A 24,381-nucleotide genomic window follows, 5' to 3' on the forward strand; every position below is an offset into this window, starting at 1 on the left:
TAGATTCAGAATGGGTCCTGCATGATCGTACACAGGCCCCCCCATATGCCTCTGCCTGATTGACAGAGGCGTTTACTGGCTGGTGCAGGGACGGCCTGCATTCCCGAAAACGGGGGGCATAGCGCCTCCATTTTCCGGAAATGCCAAGGCCAGGACCCGCATCCATGGACGCAGATTCCTGGCCTCGCAAGCTGACCAGCCTGCGTTAGCTTAGCTGTCAGACACCTCCTGCTGCATTTGCATTTTAACAAGGACAGAATTGCCAAGCTGCTTGTGTGCGGCTTTGCAATTTCGTCCTCTGCCGAATTACCCACCTAGTACACTATAAGCAAAGTAAAGGAAAAATGATGCAGTGTGTGTAAAAAGACAGAAGTAGGAGTGACATCGTTATGCTTTATCTGCAGCTTTATACTAATTATTTTGTAACAAAATAACAACGAATTCTAAATACCTAGTACACTATGAGCCTGATTCAGCAAGAATCGCTATTACGATTACGCCTGCAGATGGCCAATTGTTGCGTACTTCCCATGCATCGCAGTGCGCGAAGCCTCCCCTGCGATTGCAGTGACCACGCAGAGCGATTTTCAGGAAGTGACTGTTTGGTGGTATTGATGGGGTTGGGAAAACGCAGGCGTGTCAGTGCGTTTGAACGCCGTTACAGGGGCGTGCATAAATTAGCCACCGCAATGGCAGCTTGAGTACTCACTGCATGCACCGAAGTTAGCAATTCGTAAGTGAGGTCAGGGCTGCTGTAATTATGCATGAGGGACCAATGGTACTCAATCTTACCAATGTTTATGAAGGTTTGCAAAGTATTACGGATGTGAGATAGTGGTAGTGGGAGGCAGTGGGCGTCTCTATGCTGGCGGTGTGACAGCATTGTGATAGCAATCATTAGCATATTTTCGCAGCAGACCTGCGTGCGCTTACACAGCTGCTATCCCAATAGCGATCCTTGCTGAATCAGGCCCTATATGCGAACTAAGGGCCTGATTCAGACCTGGTCATAAGCGATGTGCGCACGGCCCGATGGTCTACGCATGCGCACGCATCGCAGTGCGCGTGCGCGAACTACACATTGCGATCGCATGCCGCCCGCTCGCCCAGCAAAGACATCCCAGCAGAGGGAGTGACAGGAGAGGCCATTTGTGGGTGATTACTTGGGCAGTCCATTAAAAACGGGGGAGTGGAGATGCGAATGCAGGCGTGCCTGAGTGTTTCAACGCCGTTTTTAAGGCGTGCATGATTAACTGGCAGCGTCATAGTTTACGTCACTTAGCTGTTTTTTACACTGAAGTCCTCGCAGTGATTACGGAAGGGTAAGGAAACCGCAAGTGCTGCGTTAGCTTCCGATGCTGCTCGATGTACCAATGTTTTAAGACACTTCCAGGAGATGACATGCGATAGTGAGCGGCTCTACATACTCTGATGGGTGGCTGCATATGCAGAGCGATCGCCCGCACTGCCAAAGTGGGCGTGCTTTTGTCTTGGCGAGCGATCGCATCTCATGACGTCAGTTTTAAAAATTAGCGTACGCAGGATGCGAGCAGCCGCAACATGCGAGCGGGTCTGAATCAGGCCCTAACACACAAAACTGAGGAAAAAGTGCACTGCACAGGAATCATGCCATATAACACAAACAGGAGGATAGGTGTGTATTTACTGGGGGCCCTTGCTTGGGAACCCTCTGCCAGTTGACACTTGTACTTTATGCACCTTTTGAGCTAATTTGACTGGAATCAGTCCAGGTGTCGATTAGTTTGGATCACCCAGCTACATTGTCCAATCCATTTCATTCAATGACAACAACAAGGCTGAGTCCTGGTCAGTTTTAAAATTCTCCAAACTATTTTGCCTTAGTCATGGGACAACACAAAGATTCTCGTTGCAAGGATGTGGCTTTTATCCTAAATGAAAACTCCTATTAAGAAACCTGTGAAAACTGACTTGCTATACATGGACAATCCCTCTTATATATAATATTGCCCACGCCCTGTATAACAACCCACCCCGGCAAACTGTTAACTTACGCTGGTGTCAGATTGCACCACATTCTGCTCATGAGTTGTCCATTGCTCTGCGGTTAAATTAGGGATGAAGAAGAGGAAATACAAAAGGGGACATGCTCCAGGCATTTCTATAGTAGCCATGGTAACCCTGCGGCTGAGTTGTGTCCAGCCCTGGGAACCTATCCAACTCATAGTGACAGATAAAGCTAATATATTACAACAACCATATTATACCAGAAACAGCCATTTTCAGGGGATACCAGCAAAAATGAAGTATCCCCGGGTTTAGGATGTTGGCACCGCAGCAGATATCTGCAGTTGTCCCTTCGTTTTCATTTGCAGAAGCCACCCCTTATATTTACCAAGGTCCAGAAATCTGCACTTGGCCCTGAAGGGATGGGTATGGGATGCTGGCACAGGCTCCCGGTAGTCAAAATCCTGATGCCGGCATCCAGACAGGGTTAGGATACCCTGTCGGTAGGTATCCTAACCCTTCTCCTACCCCTAACCCTCCCTCCCTGGTGCCTAAACCTAACCTCCCTTCCTAGTACCTATCCTCCCCCTCCCCGCACCCTAAACCTAACCCTCCCACCCCCCTAGTGCCTAATCCTAACCCTCCAACTAGTGCCTAACCCCGCTACTTACTTTTGGGATGCCGGTATTCCGGTGTCGGTTTTCTAAGCGCCAGCATCCCATGCGCCGGGATATTGACCGGATCCTGCCCTGAATGCTATCTTCAGATGCCATTGTCATTTATGGGCTATACATTGCAATATTTTCCAGGAGAGGGATCCATAGGATGCATCCCCGGTAATGTATGTGTTAAGTATATTACTGTTCTAAAATAAGAAAGATATTTAAATCTGATCAATAGTAATATTATTAGATTGTATTATAGCCATAGCTTGCAGAAAGAGACACTTTGGTGCCCATTTTAACCCTCCTGGCATGGCACCCTATGTTTGGGATCTAGCCTTTAGATGAACAGCTCCTCATTTATATAATTGGATAGATAGCGATGTTACCAAAGAGTCTGCAACAAAAAACTAATTTGAACGAATCCGTAAACATAAATACATAGCTAACATGTTTTTGTCTTAGGGAACCCCAATGAAAAAAGATGGAGAAGATACGAATGAAGGGAAAGGAATTGCAGCCAGAATACTTGGACCTTGTAAGCCGGTATGTATAAGGAATAATAGCTAATCTCTGGTTCACTTTTACTTTTCCCTCCTAGCAGTACCAGGCAGTTTAGCACTGACACTTCATAATGGAAGAAAGAGGATTATAAACCATCAGTCTGGAGCACTGTACACACCACAGAGTTGTCTGTATCCACTGCAGGTACAGATGTGTTCTTCATACATCATTGCTGCAGTCGTTCCAGGTCCTGTGATACTCTGCTAGCTCCGGGCGTCTTTATTTTTGCCAAAAATGCATCCAGGAGACTATGCTGATTAATTTGATACGTGACACTTGTATATCTGTGTGCGACGGAGTCTCTGAATCTGTATACGAAGTGCTATGGTGCAGCAGCCGCAGCTTTTCTCTACGCCAGGTTTCGTTGCGCTTCATTTACAGACACAGTTGCCCACAGATATAGGAGTGTCCATAGTCTGCTGGTGTGTCCTAGTACATTGCGTTACAACTACAGTAAGACACAATTTTGGCATAAGACGCCCGGAGCTAGCAGAGTAGCATGGAACCTGGCGGCTCACTAGCACCGGGCATCTTTCTCCCCGTGGAGTATTGAGGCTAGGCGGTAAATTTACTGAAGTGAGAGTTCTTGTAGGTGGAGATGTTGCCCATAGCAACCAATCAGAATCTAGCTATTTTCTTCTAGAAGGTACTAGTTAAATGATAAGTAGAATCTGATTGGTTGCTATGGGCAACATCTCCACATCTAAAAACTTTAGCAAATATACCCCCAGGTGTATGAGGACACATCTGTAGTCCCGCAGGTTCTCATACTCCAGATTTCTGAGCGTCTTTTATAATGCTCAGAAATTAAATTACAGACGGCAGTGCACCTGATTTATATGCTGTGTGCAGTATTTGTTAATTAAGAAATTCCAAAGAGTGACAACACTTTGGCCCCTCTCTCATGCCAGAGGCTGAAATCCAGAAATTCTGCACTTACCACTTGCATTTTGGCTACTGCCAGTTCCTTAATTTGAGTCTATTGACATATGTTGCTAGGGTTACCACTGCCTTGAGGTGACAAGAGGCAGTAGGTGTTGGTTATCTCCACTGATATAATACATATCTATGATTTTCAATTTAGATAATTTTCTTGCTGACTGATAAACATAAGATTATGCAAATAAATCCAAGACCAAACGTCCTATTGCCAACAAATCATTTCCTAATGTGTCCCCTCTCTCTAGCCAAGCTCCAAGGGCTGCTGTATATTTTTCCCCTGGCTCAGTGAGTTCCATAATACAGTACCGGCAAATCATTAAAGTTTTTAATCTTTAGATAGCTAGAGAGTGGATTTGTCAGTGAGAGGATGCAATCTCTTGTGTTGTGTGATTGGTCCTCCCACTCACATCCTGATTGGTCCTCCCACTCACATTACCCCCTCAAGTTTTCATCCAAGGTTTCAGAAAATTGGGAGGAGCCCTAGGAAAATCACCTACATAGACAGTAGAGGCTCCAGTTAGGGGCAGAGTACAGCCATGGTCAATGGTTTTGAGAATAACACAAGTATTGGTTTTCACAAAGTTTGCTGCTTCAGTGTTTAGACCTTTTTGTCAGATGTTACTATGGTATACTGAAGTAAAATTACAAGCATTTCATAAGTGTCAAAGGCTTTTATTGACAATTACATTAAGTTTATGCAAAGAGTCAATATTTGCATTGTTGACCCTTCTTTTTCAAGACCTCTGCAGTTTGCCCTGGCATGCTGTCAATCAAATTCTGGGCCACATACTGACTGATGGCCGCCCATTCTTGCCTAATCAGTGCTTAAAGTTTGTCAGAATTTGTGGGTTTTTTATTGTCCATCCGCCTCTTGAGGATTGACCACAAGTTCCCAATGGGATTAAGGTCTGGGGAGTTTCCTGGCCATGTACCCAAAACTTTGATGTTTTGTTCCCCGAGCCACTTAGGTATCACTCTTGCCTTATAACAAGGTGCTCCATCATGCTGGAAAAGGCATTGTTCATCACCAAACTGTTCTTGGATGGTTGGGAGAATTTGCTCTTGGAGGATGTTTTGGTACCATTCTTTATTCATGGCTGTGTTCTTAGGCAAAATTGTGAGTGAGCCCACTCCGTTGGCTGAGAAGCAACCCCACACATGGATGGTCTCAGGAGCAATGCATACAATGCGTATAAGTACTGTAAGCAATGCATACAATGTGTATAGGTAGTGTAAGCAATGCATACAATGCGTATAGGTAGTGTTCCACCATCTGTGTATTGGCCTACAACATATATACAATAACATGTTTGTTTCTTTGTCTCTATACAGCCTCCTTCTACATATAATCCACACAAGCCTGTGCCGTACCCAATACCGCCATGCCGGCCTCACCCCACTATTGCTCCAAGTAAGAATGACTTTGTCCCTTCTGTTGTGTAACCTGGAGCTGAAAGCTGAGTAAACTACTCGTATATTCTGTTTCTTACTAACAAACTTTTTAATTCGTATTTTCTATTAATACTTTTGAAGTCTGTTTCTATTTTATCTATCTTAATCGTTATTAATATCTTTAAGCATGTTGCTTAGGCCTTTGATGCATTGCCTTCCTCTTCTCCTCGTCACATTTCTCTATGTACAGGTTACTTTCCCTTATTCATGTTCCTCACCCCATGTTGCATGCACATTGCTGCATTACTCTTCAGTCCTGCTCATGATGTTTCTGTTTGCTCATAAGACTCATTTAGTAACATGGCGCTTAGCAATGTGTAAGTCTAGTACAAGGTAGTATAGTGTGGTTGTTCTACAGCACTTTGTTACTAAAGGGAACATGAGGCTTTTTTTTTTTATTGAAAACTAGCTCCATCTAGTTTTCATGTGTTTTCAGCCCCTTTTCAGTCTATTCCATCCCCATCCTTCCCATTTACTGGGACCCTATTTGCCTAACACTCTCGTCTCCAACATCTATTTGCAAGAACCTATGAAAGTTTTGGGTAAAGGGGTCAGCACAGGCTGACAATGAATGGTTACTAATGCTTGTGGCCCAATGTCGATACCCACCCCTCTCTATATACAGCTGGCATAGAGAACCGATCTGAGTAACTGGAAGGTGGATACGGTCCGTCCTTTTTTTGTAAAACAAACCCCAGCCTTTCATTCTGTCACCTATGGGGGCTCTGTACCCACCCCAGTCAACCCATAGTTCCCATTTGAGCATTTAATTCCGATAATAATATTTTCTTGTAAAGTTTCCTTCCCATTCCTGTTAATGACATAGGTCTGATATCACTGTCATTATTATTTTCTATGGAGCATTTTACTAGGGTCAGTGCACTTTTTTTTTTTTTTGTTATTAGACTTCATCTTCTGTTCATCTGTATATGCTGTTTTTTGTTTTTGTTTTTTAAAGTGGATGTGGTTAGAACAACTTGTAGTCAATCAGACTGTCAGTGTTTACAACTGGCCAGGCTATTTCACACTATAGGGGAGATGTATCAAGCCTTGGGGAGAGATAAAGTTAATAAGTTGCCCAAAGCAACCAATCAGCATCTTTCATTTCAAGGACTGTACTAGATAAATGACAGAAGCTGAATGGTTGCTTTGCATAACATGTCCACTTTATCCCTCTCCACGGCTTGATACATCTCCCCCTGTGAGTGTGCTGATCCTGTGGGGGGCAGCATTCTCTTAATGATGTTAGGGAACACAAGATTACATGTGACGGGAAGCAGTGTCAAGATGTTGTCAGGAGGTGGGTAAGAGTAATATGGGTCTATGTACTAAGCCTTGGAGAGATAAAGTAGATGGAGATAAGGTACCAACCAATCAGCTTCCAACTGTCACTTTACAGGCTGTGTTTCAAAAATGACAGGAGCTGATTGGTTGGTACTTTCTCTCCACTTTATCTCTCTCCAAGGTTTAGTACATAGACCCATGAGTTTAATAGTGGAAAAGGGAGGGTCCCCCAATAAGTTATGACACAAGGCTCAATTCAAATTGATGCGTCTACGTTATGTAATTAAATGCATCGTGACCTCTATATAAAAAGGACTTCACTCTATTACATTTTCCATGTATAAGTTCTATTCACAATTGTGACATACAGTAAACATCAGGGGTTTGATTCAATTGTGGGCAATATCTGCGATCTTATAGGCACATATGCTTCAGTGACGGTAGCCCCATCGTCTTTTATTACGCACCTCTATGGGGCTAGGGAAACAGTTTATACGATTTCTGGTGGAATTGGGGGCAGTTTGGTATGTTGTTCCTGATGTTCCAATGGCACATACCGGGCATCACCCACAATTGAATTGAATAGTTTTAATAATCACCCAGATGTAATATAATACCCGGGAGATGCAGCTGATCTCCTGGATGTCTATTTTAGTTACAGTTTGGGTCCTGATAGATGCTGTAATTAAGCCTAATTGGTCACAAAATGAAGCATGTATGGGTCCAGATTGTAATTGGTATCTATCAAATGCTGTCAGTAGCGAAAGTAAATGTGTTTATATAATGACCACATCAGACAAGGTATTCCGTCATTGTCTGACCATGCCAGTAGTGCCTTGTTTGTTCCAAACGTTTCTCCCGAGAGCTGAGTGGCCGGATCCTTTAGTATTGGATACGTGTGTGTACATGTATGGGCAAACTGACCAGCACAGATGCTCAACCCATGCGATGCTTTAGATATATAGGTGGCAGGAGTCAACAATGGATTACTATAGGTTAGTTAGAATCTTTAATACAAAATAAAATGACTACATCATAGTTTTGCTAATCACTGTACAACTTTTTCAAAATAAATGACTGCTATCTTACTCAGATGCCCAAAGCCTGGCTGTTGCGAATATACAATGCAGTCACATTTTATGGGTGTTTCGGGCAGGCGTCCAGCTCTATCTATCGCCATATTCCCTGAATTAATGGAAGCTTGTTTTGTTTTTTAACTAAAAGGTTTGTCTGTCACCTTTCGTTGATCATCCGTAGTCTCATGGACTAATCTTTAACCGGTTAAGATTTTCAAGTATTTTGTGTTTGCAACAGCTGGGAAAATCTTTAGCTTTAGAAAAGTAGTGTCTTCCAGATAATGGAAACTACTCGTACGGGAGGAGTGCAGCGAAGGGGACAGTTGGATTGCCGGGTTGCTGTAGGTCCTATACAATCAGTGCTGTCACGGCAAGTCTTTCCAGCGGAAGAGAAGGTGGCTCTTATCTGAAATTATGGCCATACCAGGGTAGTTACCCTCACCCACCTGAGTAGGAGGGTAGCCACTTCGGGAAACAGGAAACTTTCTTATCCGTAATCCCGGTAAAGGACACTTCAGATAGAGCCTTTTTGTGTGAAGTCAGCTTGATAGCAAACAAATACAATATCACATATCACAAGATCTGATAAGGTACGAGGAAATTTATAGCTATATTTCTGAATGTTGTGGGTAGCTCTTTTATATAAGGCAACTTGTGTTTTTTAGCTATAGTGGTCACTTGAATACACTGTACTCTAGTCTGCTTTTAAAGGTTAAATAATTGTGTTTATAAATGGTCAGAAGTGATTTCTGGCCATAAAATGTTTTTTTAATATATTTTCATTTTGCTATTTAATGGCATTGTGTACACTGTAATATGAATGTAGGGGAAAAGTGTGGGCATGTGGAAGTTTTATGTTCATCCCCATCTATACAGATATAATAAATCCACACTTTTACAGCGAGGCTTATATCGTGTTACTGTTATTTTTATATGGGTTGTTTGTGTGACAATTTATTGGCCCTAGTTGGGTACTTAGGTTTTTTAGTGTAGCGGCCAACAAATTGTGTCTGCAAATGTGGTGTACCCCTGCAGGTGTGGTGTACCCCTGCAGGTGTGGTGTACCCCTGCAGATGTGGTGTACCCCTGCGGGTGTGGTGTACCCCTGCAGATGTGGTGTACCCCTGCAGGTGTGGTGTACCCCTGCAGAAGGAAATATTCCCTTTATTAAAAGGTGCCATCTATTTTCCATTATTTCGTATGAGAGAAATATTATTTTTTAAGAAGCAGCTTTTTATACCCTTTACTTACAAACACCTGTTATTATTCTGTCTCCTCTCCATACTATTCCTGATGGGGAACAGAGGAGATAAAAAACACATGGACAAAACTTGCTCTCTATGGGAGACCCTGACGGCGGGCACACTACTGTTTTATTAAGACGGGCATGTTGTACCCCATCCTTTTCCATCATACGCTGCACTGGTCACCCTTCCTGAAGTTACATGTTGTCCTTGTGTTCTATCATCTCCATTCCCTACACAAGTACTGTAAGGGAGATCAACAAACGCCTACATACACGTAGTCTAAACTTTCCACTAATGCAACCTGCTCCAGAGAATGATTTTGTCAGGACAAACATAATTATCTGTGATGCTGGGGAATGTATTTTCTAGTCTTTATCTTCCCTTTTAGAGCCAAATCAGATGCCCGCTGAGCGTTCAGAGAATGACAAGTACAGAGACAGAAAACCAATTATGGAAATCTGGTTTCATGCTATGTTGGAGCATATTTAAAGGCTTCTGCCGGGTGAAAACTAGATTCTCTCCTTAGGTTATGACAGAGCACTGTGCGGTTGGCTATTTAGTTCATTTTCAAATGAAGGGGAAAGAAAAAAAAAAAAAGCACAGATTTAACCCTAAACAGCCTGGAACAGCCATCATGGCATTAATGTAGGAATCCTGATTGCTATACATTATGTCCTCTTAGGAGATCTTTATATCCACGCTCTGGTCAGTCTTAACACCCTGTCTACCACGCTCCTCATTACAAGGAACTCCAATTTATTTCTGGTCACTCTACACGAATGTATGTGAGGTAGACAGTTGATATTTGGCTGAGCTAGTGGTGTGGTGCCAAGGTAGCGGGGCTTTGGTGGATGTTGTGGGCAGAGATACAGGCAGCTTTGTCACTCAAGGGAGTGGAGATGCAGCCAAGCTTATTGTGGGACTTCCCCTCCTCTTGTTCTGCTGCTTTATGGCATTAGTCCATGCACCCTCTCTCTCTCATGATGTTTAGAGAATCATTACTTGCAGGAGGTGTGGCGATGCGGTAGGGAGGTTGCCCTATTATGCTTGGCAGTCCCTTGGGTATTAGAGTATAAATAAGCTGCCAAAGGGGGACAGCCATTTTATTCTGGCGTTCCGGGATAGAGGGAGGAGGCCCCAGGCTTCCTCAGCATCATGAAATAGTGGTTGCATGGCCCACTGCCATGAGGGCACCAGAATTAAAAGGAAAAGATAGCCTTAGTAAGCAAGGCGGCCCCATGACAAAATTCCATATTGCCTAAGTAAAGTCAAGAGAGGAAGAGGAGGGAAGTCACCACATAAAGAACAGGATAAGTCCTAATTACTAAACAAAGGGCTAGTGCCCCACAAGGCAGGGTAATTTTTGGTGAAGGGGGTTCTAGTTCCCAAAGAGAAGTCCCCAGCAACTATTAATGCAGGGGTTACTGTAGGGACACCATGGCTAAAATAAAAAGTAAGTTGGAAGCCCCATAATAAAGGAGGTGAAGCCCTAAGTGAGGGGAGGCTGAGGCAGCAGAAGAGCCCCAAAGCTTGATGAAAGTGAGAGGTTGTGTGTTAGTGAAGTTCTGTGGGGCGCACTGTGGAGGAGTGATGTGGTGAAAAAATAAACCCTGTGAATGAAAAGACTGTCTATTGCTGTCTCTGGGAAGTGATGAGAGGGAGCAAAGAGATGGAGACATATATGGAGGTCTGTATAGTGCTAGATCTTTCAGCAGTATGGGATTAAAGAGAAGGAGACCTATATGAAGGCCAATGAGGAAGGGCGGTAGATAGCGAGTGAGAGGTAGCTGCGAATATCACTTTGTGGAGTGTATAAGCTGCCTATGAGCTGAGTGCATGTTTAGTGCCTTAAAGATATACACGAAGGAAAAGCCTGAAAAAAGAAAGGGAACAACAAACACTAGCAAGGAGATGTATATATTGTCATGGTAATTGTTGTAACCTAAATACTGAGCAGGAGCAGAGAAGGAGATGTACATTTTATTTATCATTTAGCATTCATCAACCAAGTAATGTGCTGGAGGAGTTGCATAATATTCCATATTTGGGAATAGATCTGATCTGACAACTAACTTATTGTGGTAGAACAGGTGGTTCCGGCGCTTTTTGACAGTCAATAAGATATAACAAGAAGATATATTTGATGTGAAAAAATAATTTAAAAAATAGTGTGTGTTATGTAATTGTACAGACTTATATTGTAAAGGGGTAAACTCACACTTTGTAGAGTGATAATAGACGTTGGACGATATTTGCAACAATGTCCTACAGTGGTTGCATATGTAACAATTTGGTGTAGATTGATGTCGGAAGAATCCAGTGTTCACAAACCATAGTTTTCTTTCAATTATGCATCTTACTCACATCGCAGAATACATTAATACATCACTCCAGGTGTACTAGAGACGCTGCGCTGCGACATTAACTGCACAGGAATTTGTTTTAAATACATACAAAGTGGCAGATGAAGCACAGCGGAACTTGGCGTGAGATACGGCCGGAGCTGCTACAACGTAGCACTTCATATATAGATTCAGACTCGTTCACAGACAGAGCACAAATGTCGCACATGAAATTGATCAGTGCAATCTAGCAATGTAGTCTTGTCACTCCCAGTTATATTGTTTATGCAAATAAGACGCACACTTTGAACAAGAAAAACACTTGGCGCGGCTGAGTCGCCACGGGATCTGGTGCGCCGAGAGGGGCTATTTGCTGCGACTTGAGCAACAGTTTGAAGACACTTCTGATTCGTACTGAAACTGTTCCCATCACTACAGTGCTTTCATTGCATAATTAGCAATGACCTGCTAATGCGCAGCAGACTCTGGCACAGCCTAGTGCCCAAAGTCTACTGCTGCGCCCAGTGCGCTGCTGGCCGCCGGGTAGTGAAGAGGGGGCCCCTTACGGAGCCTGCACAAGAGCCCCCTCCTCCCTGAATACACCCCTGCTTTAACCGTTATCGCTATCTCCATGGTATGCAGTCGGGATGCTGACTGTTGAATGCTGACTTTCGGCATCCCGACTCTCTAATCCCGGAAAGGGTCTAATGACAGGCGTAGAAATCCCGACGCCTGTCCGCTGTCGGGATTTGACCGGCAGTAAATCATACTGATTTCATCCCCATAACCATTATAATGGTTAATATTGCTATAAAAAAATATTACTGTCTGGTACAATTAGAGCACAATCAGTTTACATAGTTGCCGTATAATTTGTAAGAGGTACACATATATTACATAATAATGCTAACAAAAATCCAAAATGAAAGGGTGCTCATAAGATCTTGCAATCTAGAGGCTATAGTATGCAGCACATTACAAAAAAGATAGACAAATAGAGTTAGTTATTGAGAATTTAGTAATTATTATTTTGCCACACCGTGATAGTTCCACTGCATGTCCCAGGCATCATACTGAACTCCCTTTGCATGCTGCTTGTGTGTCACATGATGGGACAACGAGGAAGGGGGAAGGCAAGTCTCCACCACCTCATAGCCACGTAGGAAACGTCACTCAAAACTTTACCAAAAACATTATTTGTTTATAAAAATGTATTCTTCTGTTGACACACCTTACGGAATGCAGAGCGGTCAGAATAATACAATGTGTCAGGGCTCTGTTTTGTGTTTCTTGCTCTTCTATCTTTTAGATTGCTATGGGAAGTCAATGGCGTTAAAGAAGGAACAGTCAAACTTAAGTACCTCTGGAGAAGGTCAAAGTTTATCTGAAGGGGAAGGGGCAGCAACCCATAGTACGAATTGTCGGGATTGGGCTAAGAAAAGCGAGAATTACAGTAACTAAATTTTTTTATTTTCTGCAAATGATCATTTTTGCACAACACCAGATGCTGTAAGCTACAGAGCGTAGAATATAGCTCAGTGTGCTTTTGAGGCAATACGGCTTGACAATTGTAAGAGAGGCAATACTTTGGAGACACGGTTATGGAGCCTGGATAAATTAGCCATACTTCAGTTTCTTTTTTTGTTTGGTTACTCAAAACTGTAAACTTTTTGTTCCTTTGTTTTGTTTCCTTGTCGCTGCACGGTTCTTTTTTTTTTTTGGCATTACTGTTGTGTTTGTTTTTTGTATTTAGGCTTTTGGGGCCTTTTTAATTATATTATGATGTGAACCACTAGGTTTGGGAACCTAGTGGTTCACAAACTTTTTTGAATCACAGCCCCCTATAGTATAAGCATTTTTTTTTTCATGGCACCCCAACTTTTAAGATGTGAAGAAAGATTAAAGTGACCACAGCCTTCATCCACCCACATACAATGCTGTTCATATTCACTAAGTGAGCATTGTGTACCTAAAGGTGGATGCCAAAGCGGGCTGATCTGGTTGTATGGGTTTCACGTCGAACCCCCAGACTCTGTCATGCCATCCACTCTTGCTCTGCTTCGTATCATCAGTTTGACCCATTTTGCTGACATACACTATCAAATTATATTCTCCTTGACAACCAAAGATCTTCAGAGCTGTGAGGAGCAGAAACCGAAGTAAACAAAATAGTCATCACTAGTAGTAGGGCAGAGTTTCAAGGGAATGGTGCAAATTGATCTTGGAAAAAGCTGTATGATGAAGATTTTCATGAGGTTACTTGCGTGTAGACGGAGAAGATCATTTCTGAAATGAAAGATTGCTGCTTTGGGCCATAGTAGGATTGCGACATTTTTTGGAGGGACAGCACAGGCATGGCAGAGGAGTCACGGCGTTTATTACACAGGGCACTGTACATTGGGACTTTTATTATAGATTGCAAAAACACCTGCAATTATGCTTCTCCGCTAAATGGGAGCCATTAAAGCAATAGGCCTTCTGTATGTGCATTTCCAGGTGCTTCACACGCACATAAGTGACCCATGTAATGAAGACCACCCTGATGTCCTCTCACTTAAGATTTATTTAATTCATAAATAATCCTAAACCAAACAGTATACAGTATTAGTACAACAACTAATAACTTGGATCAGATATTACTAAAAGGGTATGGCTATAAGACTTCTTGTGACATTTACAATGCACTTCTTAAAGATACATCATCATGGTGTGCCAGTGCAAAACAAAGGTGTTTTGTGTTGTGCTTCTGGTGCTGAGAATACTAGGGCATTGTTCCTAGATGCTGCTTTTCTTCATGGGTTGAGGTGAGAAGTAGCAGAAGTATTGTTAACACAGACCTAGCCTTGATGCGTGTATTACATTATTAATTCCCATTCACTGGAGACTGGATGGTTTTGATGACTTTGGGTTCTATTATTTTATTACTATTTATTGATTTGTTAACAGTTACTTATACAGCGCTCAGCATAATCTGCTGCGCTTTACAATCGGGAACAAGACTGTAATAAAACAAGACTGGGGACTAACAGAGTGGTAAGAGGGCCCTGCTTGCAAGTTTACAATCTATAGGGATATAGGCCCTGATTCAGAGCCGGACGCAAGTGGCTGCTCGTTCGCTCGGAGCGATGTTTGCCCAACTGCGCATGCGTACGGATCGTAATACGCATGCGCGAACCACTCAGTGCGGCCAAAATTCATGTGCTCGCAAAATAGCGAATGCCTGATAATTTCAGTGACAGGAGGAGGCGTATGTGGGTGGTAACAGGGGAAGGTGCTTGAAAACGGGGAGTGGAGATCCGATCGCAGGCGTGCTTAAAGGTCAAAACGGGCGTTTTATGGGTGTGCATAATTAAAACAGCAGCGTCATTGACCACGTCACTGGGTTATTTTATAGCCAGAACTGCTCGCAAAATTGTGGTAGCAAAAACCAACCACAAGAATAGCGAGCAGTTCATACCCTGGTCGATGTACTCGATTAATCTAATAAATAGCGGACATGACGTAGGATGCGAGCGGCCAGGGGGCGTATTTTTTCAAAAAACGACCGCAAGTTTTGTTCGCTCGTTCAGACCTAGAGGCGTGAACAGACCGCAAACAGCGAACGGTTCATTTGAATAGCCACCCCTTGTTATAGAACGAACGACCGCAAATAGCGAGTGGCTCTGAATGAGGGCCATAGGCATTTAATACATGAAGATAAGTGATATATATTGCCTACTGGCCCAGCCAGATTGCAGAGGTTATTGGTGGGCTGCGTGATCCACTCACACAACAAGGTTGGCCAGGGGTCAGCAGGATGTGTGAGTGTAGAAAGAGAACCTGTGTAAATTTATGTGTGAACTGTATAGAGGGGATGTAATTGGGTAGGCTAGCTTATGGAGGTTATGTGCGTGGTACTGGAATTTAACAAACTGCCTGAAGAGATGAGTTTTCAGGAATTGCTTGAAGGTTTGGAGACTAGAGGAAAGTGTTACTATGCATGGGAGGGCAGCCTGAAAAAAGTCCTGTTACCGTGAATAGGAGCAGGTAATGATTGTGGATGAGAGACTCAGATCTTACACAGAGCGGAGAAGTAGAGCTGGGAGATATTTTGAGATGAGTGACGAAATGTATGTCGGTGTAGTGCAGGAATTGGATATTTTATCCTGCTGAAGGCTAGGAGGCATCAGTTTCCTTTTTGCACCAGGTGCTCACATTTTTAGTTGCTGCTCTGGTGCCAGGGGCGGCATGATAAAAGACAGGAGTAATCTATAAATGCAACTTACATAATTTGTATCACTTTGCCTAAATTATTTTAACAAATACCCCATACAGAAACCATTAGATCCAAGCATTTCGGAATAATAAACCCCATACCTTTTTCTTCCAAACTGCACATGAAGATAAATATGTATAGACTGTAGTACCATTAAAAAAGACTGTACATTGCATATACACACTAGTTGTAAAATCTTGGTGTTACCACCTTTGCGGGATCATTATATCAAATTGAGAGTAGAAAGAGCCTATTAACCATAGAACAAGTTAACCTTCTACTCCTAATCCACAGTTCTTCATTTTACATATTTTGTTTTTATTCAATAGGTGCATATATCAATGGTAGTCTCATTTCAGTTGCAAATGTAGCTCCCGGAACTCTGCCTCCACCCCCTTATTCTCCTAATCCTGCCTCCCTGGCCACCGGTAAGAAGGATAGCATCATGGTATAGGTACCGTATACATAAGATATTTGTATCATTTCTCAGACTGATTTTTTTTGTGTGTGTGCACGTTTCTAGGAATTGAAGATCCTGCTGCTCAACCAAAAGCTACAGCCAATCAAGGTAAAGGATACCTTCCTAATGATGGGGCAAATTGTAGGAAAGAAGTAGGCATCAAATATATTTTGAAATTTTTGCGCTTAAGTTTGTTGTGTATTCCCGTATTAAAAGTTGCACAATTGAGTCCATCTTGCGATGGAAGATTTTTATTTGTATAAATTGAGATCACACTGCATGTTGCAACTATTTTTTTTTTATTTTGTTTTTAAACATTAATTTTTATTGAATATTTTGTTAGTTTTTTTTTTTTTTTTCAAATGAGAAAAGAAAGAAGGGGTACCGAAAAAAAATGGAATGGGGGTACAGGCAATAAAATAACACAATAGAAAAAAAAATTACAGATAAAACATTACATTATATTATACCAAATATAGAATATCAATCAAAGGTAGTAGATAATATGTACTAATAACGGGGACCACTCCACAACTGCAACAGCCAAATCAAAATACAGAACATATCAGAACCTTGGAGTATCAATTTGTGTTTACTGGGAGGCATGGACCCATCGTATTGAACTCATGCCAACTGAACCATTTTATCATTGGTGAATTAGTAGTGGGAGAATATGGACAATTCAGCGTTTCCATCAAAAAACGCTAATTTAATTTATTTAATTTATTCTTTATCAAAGAAGGGGGGGGGGGGGGTTATCTTTCTTCCAGAATTGAGCGATGGCTGCCCTAGTAGCAATAAGTACATGTCCTATAAAATACCTGTGGTTGACTGGAACATATTCCTGAAATATATGTAAAAGAGCAGTGGCTGGGGACAAAAGACAGCCGCAAACCAGTAACCTCCAGAATCAAAACTTCTACCTCCAGCCAGAGGGGACGTATAGCAGGGCAACTCCAGAAAATGTGGAGAATCTCACCAATTTGACCACATGAACGCCAACATAAACTAGATTTGGAAGGCCAAATTTTGTGTAATCTGTCTGGGGTCAGATAAATACGATAGAATAATTTCATATACATTTCGATATGAGAGATACATCTAGACATTTTGAATATAGAAAAAAATAATTGGGACCATACATGTGGATCTAAACATATATTTAAATGATTTTCCCATGTAATGATAGCTGGTATCTTAACTGGTTCTTCCGCTGTTAGAATTAAAGAATACCAGAAAGATATACCCCCTTTGCGAGAAATTGAGAATATACGTGAACAAACATGAGAAGGGATCATACCAGTCAACCCTACTAAATGTGGGAAAGATTGAACCCAATGTCTGATTTGAAAAAATTTGTAAAAATCTCTAGAAGGAATAGAGAACCTAGCTTGTAATTGGGCGAAAGAAAGGAGACTGTTATTTATAAAAAAAAAATCATGAAGGGTACGAATACCTTTTGGGGTGTCAAGAAGATAAATTTAAATTTGGAATTAATTGTGAGAGGCCCTGAATAGAGAGATGTAAAGATGGCAGGTTAAATTGTAGGAGGGTAGATAGACTATCCCACGCTTTTAAAGAAGCTAATGTAGCTCTAGACATATTTTTTAAGGACTTTCTAGAGCTGGGTGGAACCCAAAGTAAATCACAGAGGGGGAATTTGCCTAACATATCACTTTCCAACTTAACCCAAGGTTTAGGATTGAGAACATTTGACCAGTCACTAAGTTGATCGATCAGACATGCAGTTTGGTAAAGTGCTAAATTGGGATAAGTCAAACCCCCTGATGATCTAGACATCATCAGATATTTCTTAGCAATCCTGGCTCTCTTATTATTCCAGATATAATTATTCAGCACTGCATTAAATCTATTTAGCCATGAGAGAGGGAAGGTCCTGGGAATTGATCTAAATAAATAGATAAGTTTGGGGAGAAGAGTCATTTTGACGGCCGCCATTCTGTCCATCCAGGAAACCTCGTGATTCATCCAATCTTTTGTGTAAATAACAAATTGGTTCAATAAGGGGCCATAATTAAATTCAAGGAGAGTGTCTTCTTTAGCTGACAAAGAAATACTGAGATAGCGGAGAGACTGTGTTTGCCAATTGTAATTATAACGAGATTTAAGAGAAAACAGAAACTGGGGTGGGACATTTAGTACTAATACTTCAGTTTTAGATGTATTTCATTTATAATATGAGGCCGCAGAATAACTATTAAGCAGCTGTTGTAAATTTGAAAGAGAGGTTTCCGGATGTGTTACAAACAGAAGGACATCGTCCGCAAAAAGACAAATTCTATGGTGTGACCCGTTTATAAGAAGGCCATGAAGAAGGGAGATAGTGCGGATATATTCTGCTAAAGGTTCTATTGCTAAAACAAAAATCAAGGGAGATAAAGGACAGTCCTGTCTGGTACCATTGCTTATAGGGAACAAAGAAGATAAGAAACCATTGCAACAAACACGTGTTCCAGGAGCACTATAAAGTGCAAGAATGGTATCTAAGAACCATCCTGTAAAACCAAATTTGGAGAGTACAGCCTTCATGAATCCCCAGTTCAGCCTATCAAAGGCTTTCTCGGTGTCTAATGAAAGTGCCAGAAGCGGGTCCCCGACCTGTGAAAAATGTTCAATGACATTCAAGGCTCTTCGTGTGTTATCTGGAGCTTGTCGGCCCATCACAAAACCAACCTGATCTGGGTTAATCAAATCAGGGAGTATGTTGCAACTATTATTATGGGCATCTTGTAGGCATAGGCATTGGATGTACTTGACTTAAATTCTATACAAGGAGCACTGAGGACATACTGTATATCTGACAAATACTTCATATGTATATGTGTGTGTGAGAGAGAGTGCTGGACTGGTAGCGGTGCTAGCCTACAGCTACACCTTTAGATACAATAATCTATTGTGTATATAATACTAAAATTAAAAAGCAATAGATCGTATAAAGTCGGATGAAGGAGTTCTTTAGTAAACTTCCCCTTTAGGTGTTTGGGTGGTAAGTTTTCATTCAACATACTGGTTAGGTAGATCAGTCAGGAAACTCAAAATGGTAGAGAAAGGACATGCGCCTAGTAGTGTAATATTTAAGAGCGTACAAGTGGTAAAAATATGCATATGATATTGCTCGTACCAAAAAGAAAAATGAGTGATGCTTATTTGTCAAGGGATTCCTGTATCAGTAAACACCCTTCAATAGCCTGTCTGTTATGTGTCTCATTTGGACATGGATGATGTCATCACGGTTCCAGTATATTAATACATATGAAAGAAAAACTCACAATAGTGTAATAGGATCAAAGATGGTGGAGCGGGGAGTGGGGTAAAGTGCCAATAATAAAGTCTTCAAATCTCTTCGTTCAACAATTGAAGTTTTTACAATTGTATATCATTTTACCTAATGATTAAGTATTATTTATTTGTATGATGCTTTACTCAATAGTATTTTCATTATCATTTCACAATTTTTTATTTTGTTTGTGTTCTTATTGCAGCTACTGCTTTGGGAAATCCACATAATTCTCCACATGGAACCAACTCATCTGCTCCCCCAACACCTTCCGCCACACCATCTCCAGCTCCTACTGCTTCTCCTGCTAAAACCATTAACCCTCCTTCCACTCCTACAACGCCTTCTCTTTCTGGAATGAACATGCCTACTTCCCTGGCATTTTCTGGGCAAATCACACCCTCCATGGCATCTCCTAAGTCCTCTACACCAAGTGTTATAAAAAGTGCTCAGATATCCTCCAGTACTCACACAGCTATCAGTGCACCTTCAACGCCAAGCCCTGTGGTATTTCCTGGTCTTTCATCTACTGCTAGTTCCTCCTCACCCTTTGCTAATCCTGGGCCCAATGATACTTTGTCTCCCTTGACACTTCCGGGCCTCCCGTTTTCTGCCACAACTTCTACAGCCTCTGTAAGCACTGCCAATATGATGCCGTCAATATTTGCTGGTCTCCCGTTGTCCTTAAATCCTGCATTCCAGGGCATGGCTAGTCCAATGCTATCTGATATTGCTGGAGCTGCTGGACAAATGAACATAGGCAATCCATTGCTGTCAGTTTTAAAAGGATTTTTAGCATCAAATGATCCATCATTAATGAATGCGCCTTCCGTGCCTGGACTTCTGCCATTGCCAAGTCTTCAAAATGCAGATTCTATCTCAGCTTTAAACAAATGTTTTACTCCTCCATGTTCAACACCTACATCTCAGAGGACTACCACTCCAGAAATGTCTATGTTCTCAGGTTCATCGTCACCATCATTATCAAATCCAATTTCTACATCTACTTCCATACCAGGACAACCTCTGTTACCCACTCCATCACCTCTTAGTTGCATTCCCATAGTTTCACAGGGTCAGAGTCCATCTGTTTCCATGTCTGAACAAAGTCTGTCTTCCATGACTGCATCCAATATCTTAACTAAAGGCGAACCAGGTAGTCCATCACCTTCTGCTTTCAAAGGCCCTTCACGCTCTGCAACACCATTGCATGGATCGCTAGGGTTACCTGCCATGCTGGGCCATATTTTTCCACCTTGCCATGGAAGCCTCTCTAATTCAATGAACCCAGGATTATCAGGCCTTTCTTCAATCAACGGAAACATAGGCAGCCCAACCCTGTCTTCCATAGCATTGGGCTCCTCTACAGCAATTCCTCCAGTTTTTTCTCCTTTCACTTCATTGTCTAATGGATCTCCATTTGCAGGTAGTCCAAACCTAACACCTAATGGATCTATGTTAACGTCTGCCACTACATCATCTTCTGTAACCCCACCACTTACATCATCTGTGTTTCCCGGCCTTTCTGCACCAGCAGCAGCTGTTTCTCCTTTTCCTCTGAACCTGTCCACTGCAGTCCCTTCACTGTTTTCTGTACCACAAGGAGCATTAGTCTCAACAAATCCATCTTTTCCTGGTTTCCCAGCTTGTAGCTCGCCATCAGTCAATCCAGGTCTACCCGCTCTTCCAACTTTTCCTGTACTTCAGCCTCCCTCTACAGCAGTTCCAACTGTGCCAGCAGCAGTGACAGCCCCATCTCCAGCTTCCGTTCTACCTGGATTTGCTTCTGCTTTCAGTTCCAACTTCAACTCTGCTCTTGTTGCACAAGCTGGGTCAGTAATGACTGTTGTTAACATATTTTTGCCTTGAAAGTTGTAACTTATTTTCGTTATGCTCATTAATTAGATTTATTGGATGTCACACTTTATGGGGCTTATTCTGAGTAGGACCAATCTCTTTGCACAAACGCATATAACGAGTTTTAGCATACAGCGCATGCAAATTTATGCATTTTTGAGTCCTATTGTGAGTTGGACGGATCTTTGCTGGAGTTGTCTTTGGGGGACATGTACTAAGCTTGGATAGAGATAAAGAACCAATCAATCGGCTCCTGTCACTTTACAGGCTGCGTTTGAAAAATTACAGTTAGGAGCTGATTGGTTGGTGCTTTATTTCTCAACTTTATCTTTCTCCAGGGCTTAGTACATGTACCCCAAATTGAAATGGATGTTTCAGGAGGACTTAATGATGATTGGCGACAATGCAATCACACAGAACTGTCCTGACGTGTGGGAGTCTAGCTTGTGTTCCGTGCTATCCTGGGTTGTGCGTACAGAGAAGGGAAGTATATTTCAGATGGATCTATATCACTTAACATGGGCCTGTTGCAAGTGCTGATACTAATGATGTCGGTTGTGTGGCTTCCCACTTGAAGGCGACAAGCATTACCGTAAGGTAGTAAATCTGGCTTCCCCTGCTACCTGCAAATACAGACACTTTGTGTCCAACTTAGAACCAGTCCCTATGTTGGGAGTGCCCTGTTAACAATAAAATGTGGCACTTTTCAATATAAACATTCACTGGCATTTTGGTAACCTTTTTCTGAATAGAGACGTTTCCCAATTAACATTTCTATTTTAATATAAAATTTGTTGGGATCAGCAATGTAAGGTGCACAGTGGTTAGCGTTGCTGACTCACAGAGATGTGGTAATGGGTTCAATTCTGTTTGCAGTTTGTATGTTATCCCTGTGTTTGCTGTGGTTTCCTCCCATACCAAAAACATACTGCTTGGCAAATTTACCCCTGACAAAATGATCCCTTCTGATAAAGGATTCTCTGCAAAGCTCTGCATAATATGTATGTGCTGGGAATAAATCTACACCAGGATGTGTAAATTCACAGATGTTAGATAGCAACATATTGCCTAGGTTGTATTCAGAGTCTCTTTAGCAGCCTGAGGCTTTCCAGCTGGTGTAGGGCTAGTTACTCTTTAATAGAGGGTATGTGACGGCTCCTGTGACCTTGTTATTTGCAGATTCTTTCCTATGGAAACGATCTCTTCACTATAAGGCAGCAGAAGCTGTTAGACACATGGTATTGCAGAGTGACCCTAAGCAAAGTCTGGTGATGGGTATCCATTTATTGTATTGAAGGAGAACTGTGGGCCTGATTCAGAGGTGGATGAAGACGCAGCCATGGCTGCGTGTTTTGGCGGTTTCCCGCCTGCAACTTTATGCAAATACCGCTACAAAGCCTTGGTGCATAAACATGCATATGAAGGTGCAAGGGCTGAAGCGCCCACTTTCAGCGTCTGTAAACGATGTAATACCACTTGGTTTGTCTTTAGACGCCACCATCGTTTCCACCATCAAAATTGCAGAAGCCCTATGGCAGGTGCAGATTTCGCTGTGAACAATTAAGCATCTGAGTATGCAAACACTTCAGCGACACGCCCGCGACACTCCCATAGCATCATCACTGTGCGTCTGTTTTGTCACAGCACTTTTCATCCAAGACCGTTTTCTATATATATATATATATATATATATATATATATATATATATATATATATATATATATATATATATATATATATATATATATATATATATATATATTACTGATTCACGAGAGGGGGCGCCTTAATGAGTAAGAATATATGTTCAATGAATATTGGGAGAGTTAAGCATATTGCTCTGATCCCTCTTCAGTTATATACTGCTTGGTCCTCAGCGCGATCACCCCCTAGTATAATCCTATTTCTGATGGACTTGGCTCATGAGAAAAGTTGGGATATGATTTTAATAACTACCATTAGTTTTTTTGTTTATTTCTTATGATTTTCTTTTATGTTGTCTCCCCCCAGGCCATCAGCATTTCCACTTCTCTCTCTTTCTGGTCTTCCTGGATTTCCACAAAGTTCCTCTCAGTCTCTGCAAGGATACCAGCAGAGCGCTGCAGCCGCCGCCGCCGCAGCTGCCGCGGCGCAAACTGCGTTATTACAGGTAAAATACGGCATGTCACATAGCTCCCATATACACAATACGCTTTACTACTCCCATGTCGTGTTAAAGTGTGTATAGGATACAGGACTGCGCACTTTGGCCTAGCCGCTAATAGGTCCGGCATACTGATAATACTTAAGCTAATGATACGTCATACTAGCGTCGCTAAATAACACTTATCTCCATCACACCTTGTACTGCTACTACAATAAAATGTGTTGATTCATTTAAGTACATAAGCCATTACTTCTACTTAATGAGAGTCTCTAATTGAATTATCTCTTGCACCAGGCACATTCGGCCTCTGCCCTGGAAGGATTTTCTACACAAGCAGACGCCTTTGCCGGTTTTCCGACAGGGCCCGGAACACCATTTCCGCTTCAGCCTGGATTGCCCCAGCGGGGCTGGCAATAATCTGAAACTATTCAACTCGAGAGACGTTCTTCCATTTAGTAACACTGATGAGACACGGACTGTGCTAGGGGGTCTTTTTATGTTTCCTTCTTAATGAGACTTACTGCTGAAAGTTTTAGCTCGTAACGCAAAAGATATTTATCATGAAACACGGTGATGAAGAGAAAAACCCATTTGACAATATTAGCCTTTACAGATCAGGTATAATTTATTTTTTCTAGATTGCTTTTTTAATGACTATTCTGTTTTTACTATTTTAGTCCATAAAAAGTAGCATACCTCGCACAATTTGGAGTGTATAAAAATATCACATTTAACTACTTACAAAGGTTTTAACATGATAGAGGTTACTTTTATGTTAGCTGTATAGAAATGGCACAGATATAGTTTTT

General features: G+C 41.9%; 1 protein-coding gene across 4 annotated transcripts in view; it reads left to right on the top strand.

Annotated features, from left to right (window-relative positions):
- The window catches only part of PROSER1 (proline and serine rich 1), a 62,857-nt gene extending 38,768 nt beyond the window's left edge, over positions 1-24,089 (top strand). For 2 of the 4 annotated variants that reach the window (XM_088460176.1, XM_088460177.1), the window contains 8 exons: positions 3,114-3,194; positions 5,487-5,565; positions 12,865-13,008; positions 16,140-16,238; positions 16,334-16,378; positions 19,774-21,400; positions 23,437-23,575; positions 23,867-24,089. In XM_088460176.1, coding sequence (XP_088316302.1) covers positions 3,114-3,194; positions 5,487-5,565; positions 12,865-13,008; positions 16,140-16,238; positions 16,334-16,378; positions 19,774-21,400; positions 23,437-23,575; positions 23,867-23,989 — 2,337 coding nt within the window. In that variant the 3' untranslated portion in view covers positions 23,990-24,089. The remainder of the gene's footprint in view (positions 1-3,113; positions 3,195-5,486; positions 5,566-12,864; positions 13,009-16,139; positions 16,239-16,333; positions 16,379-19,773; positions 21,401-23,436; positions 23,576-23,866) is intronic. The other 2 variants (XM_088460179.1, XM_088460180.1) reach the window with 2 other exon arrangements.
- The last annotated feature ends 292 nt before the right edge of the window (positions 24,090-24,381 follow it).

Source organism: Taudactylus pleione, unplaced genomic scaffold, assembly GCF_031769625.1.
Source record: "Taudactylus pleione unplaced genomic scaffold, aTauple2 ptg000043l, whole genome shotgun sequence".
Classification (NCBI taxonomy): domain Eukaryota; kingdom Metazoa; phylum Chordata; class Amphibia; order Anura; family Myobatrachidae; genus Taudactylus; species Taudactylus pleione.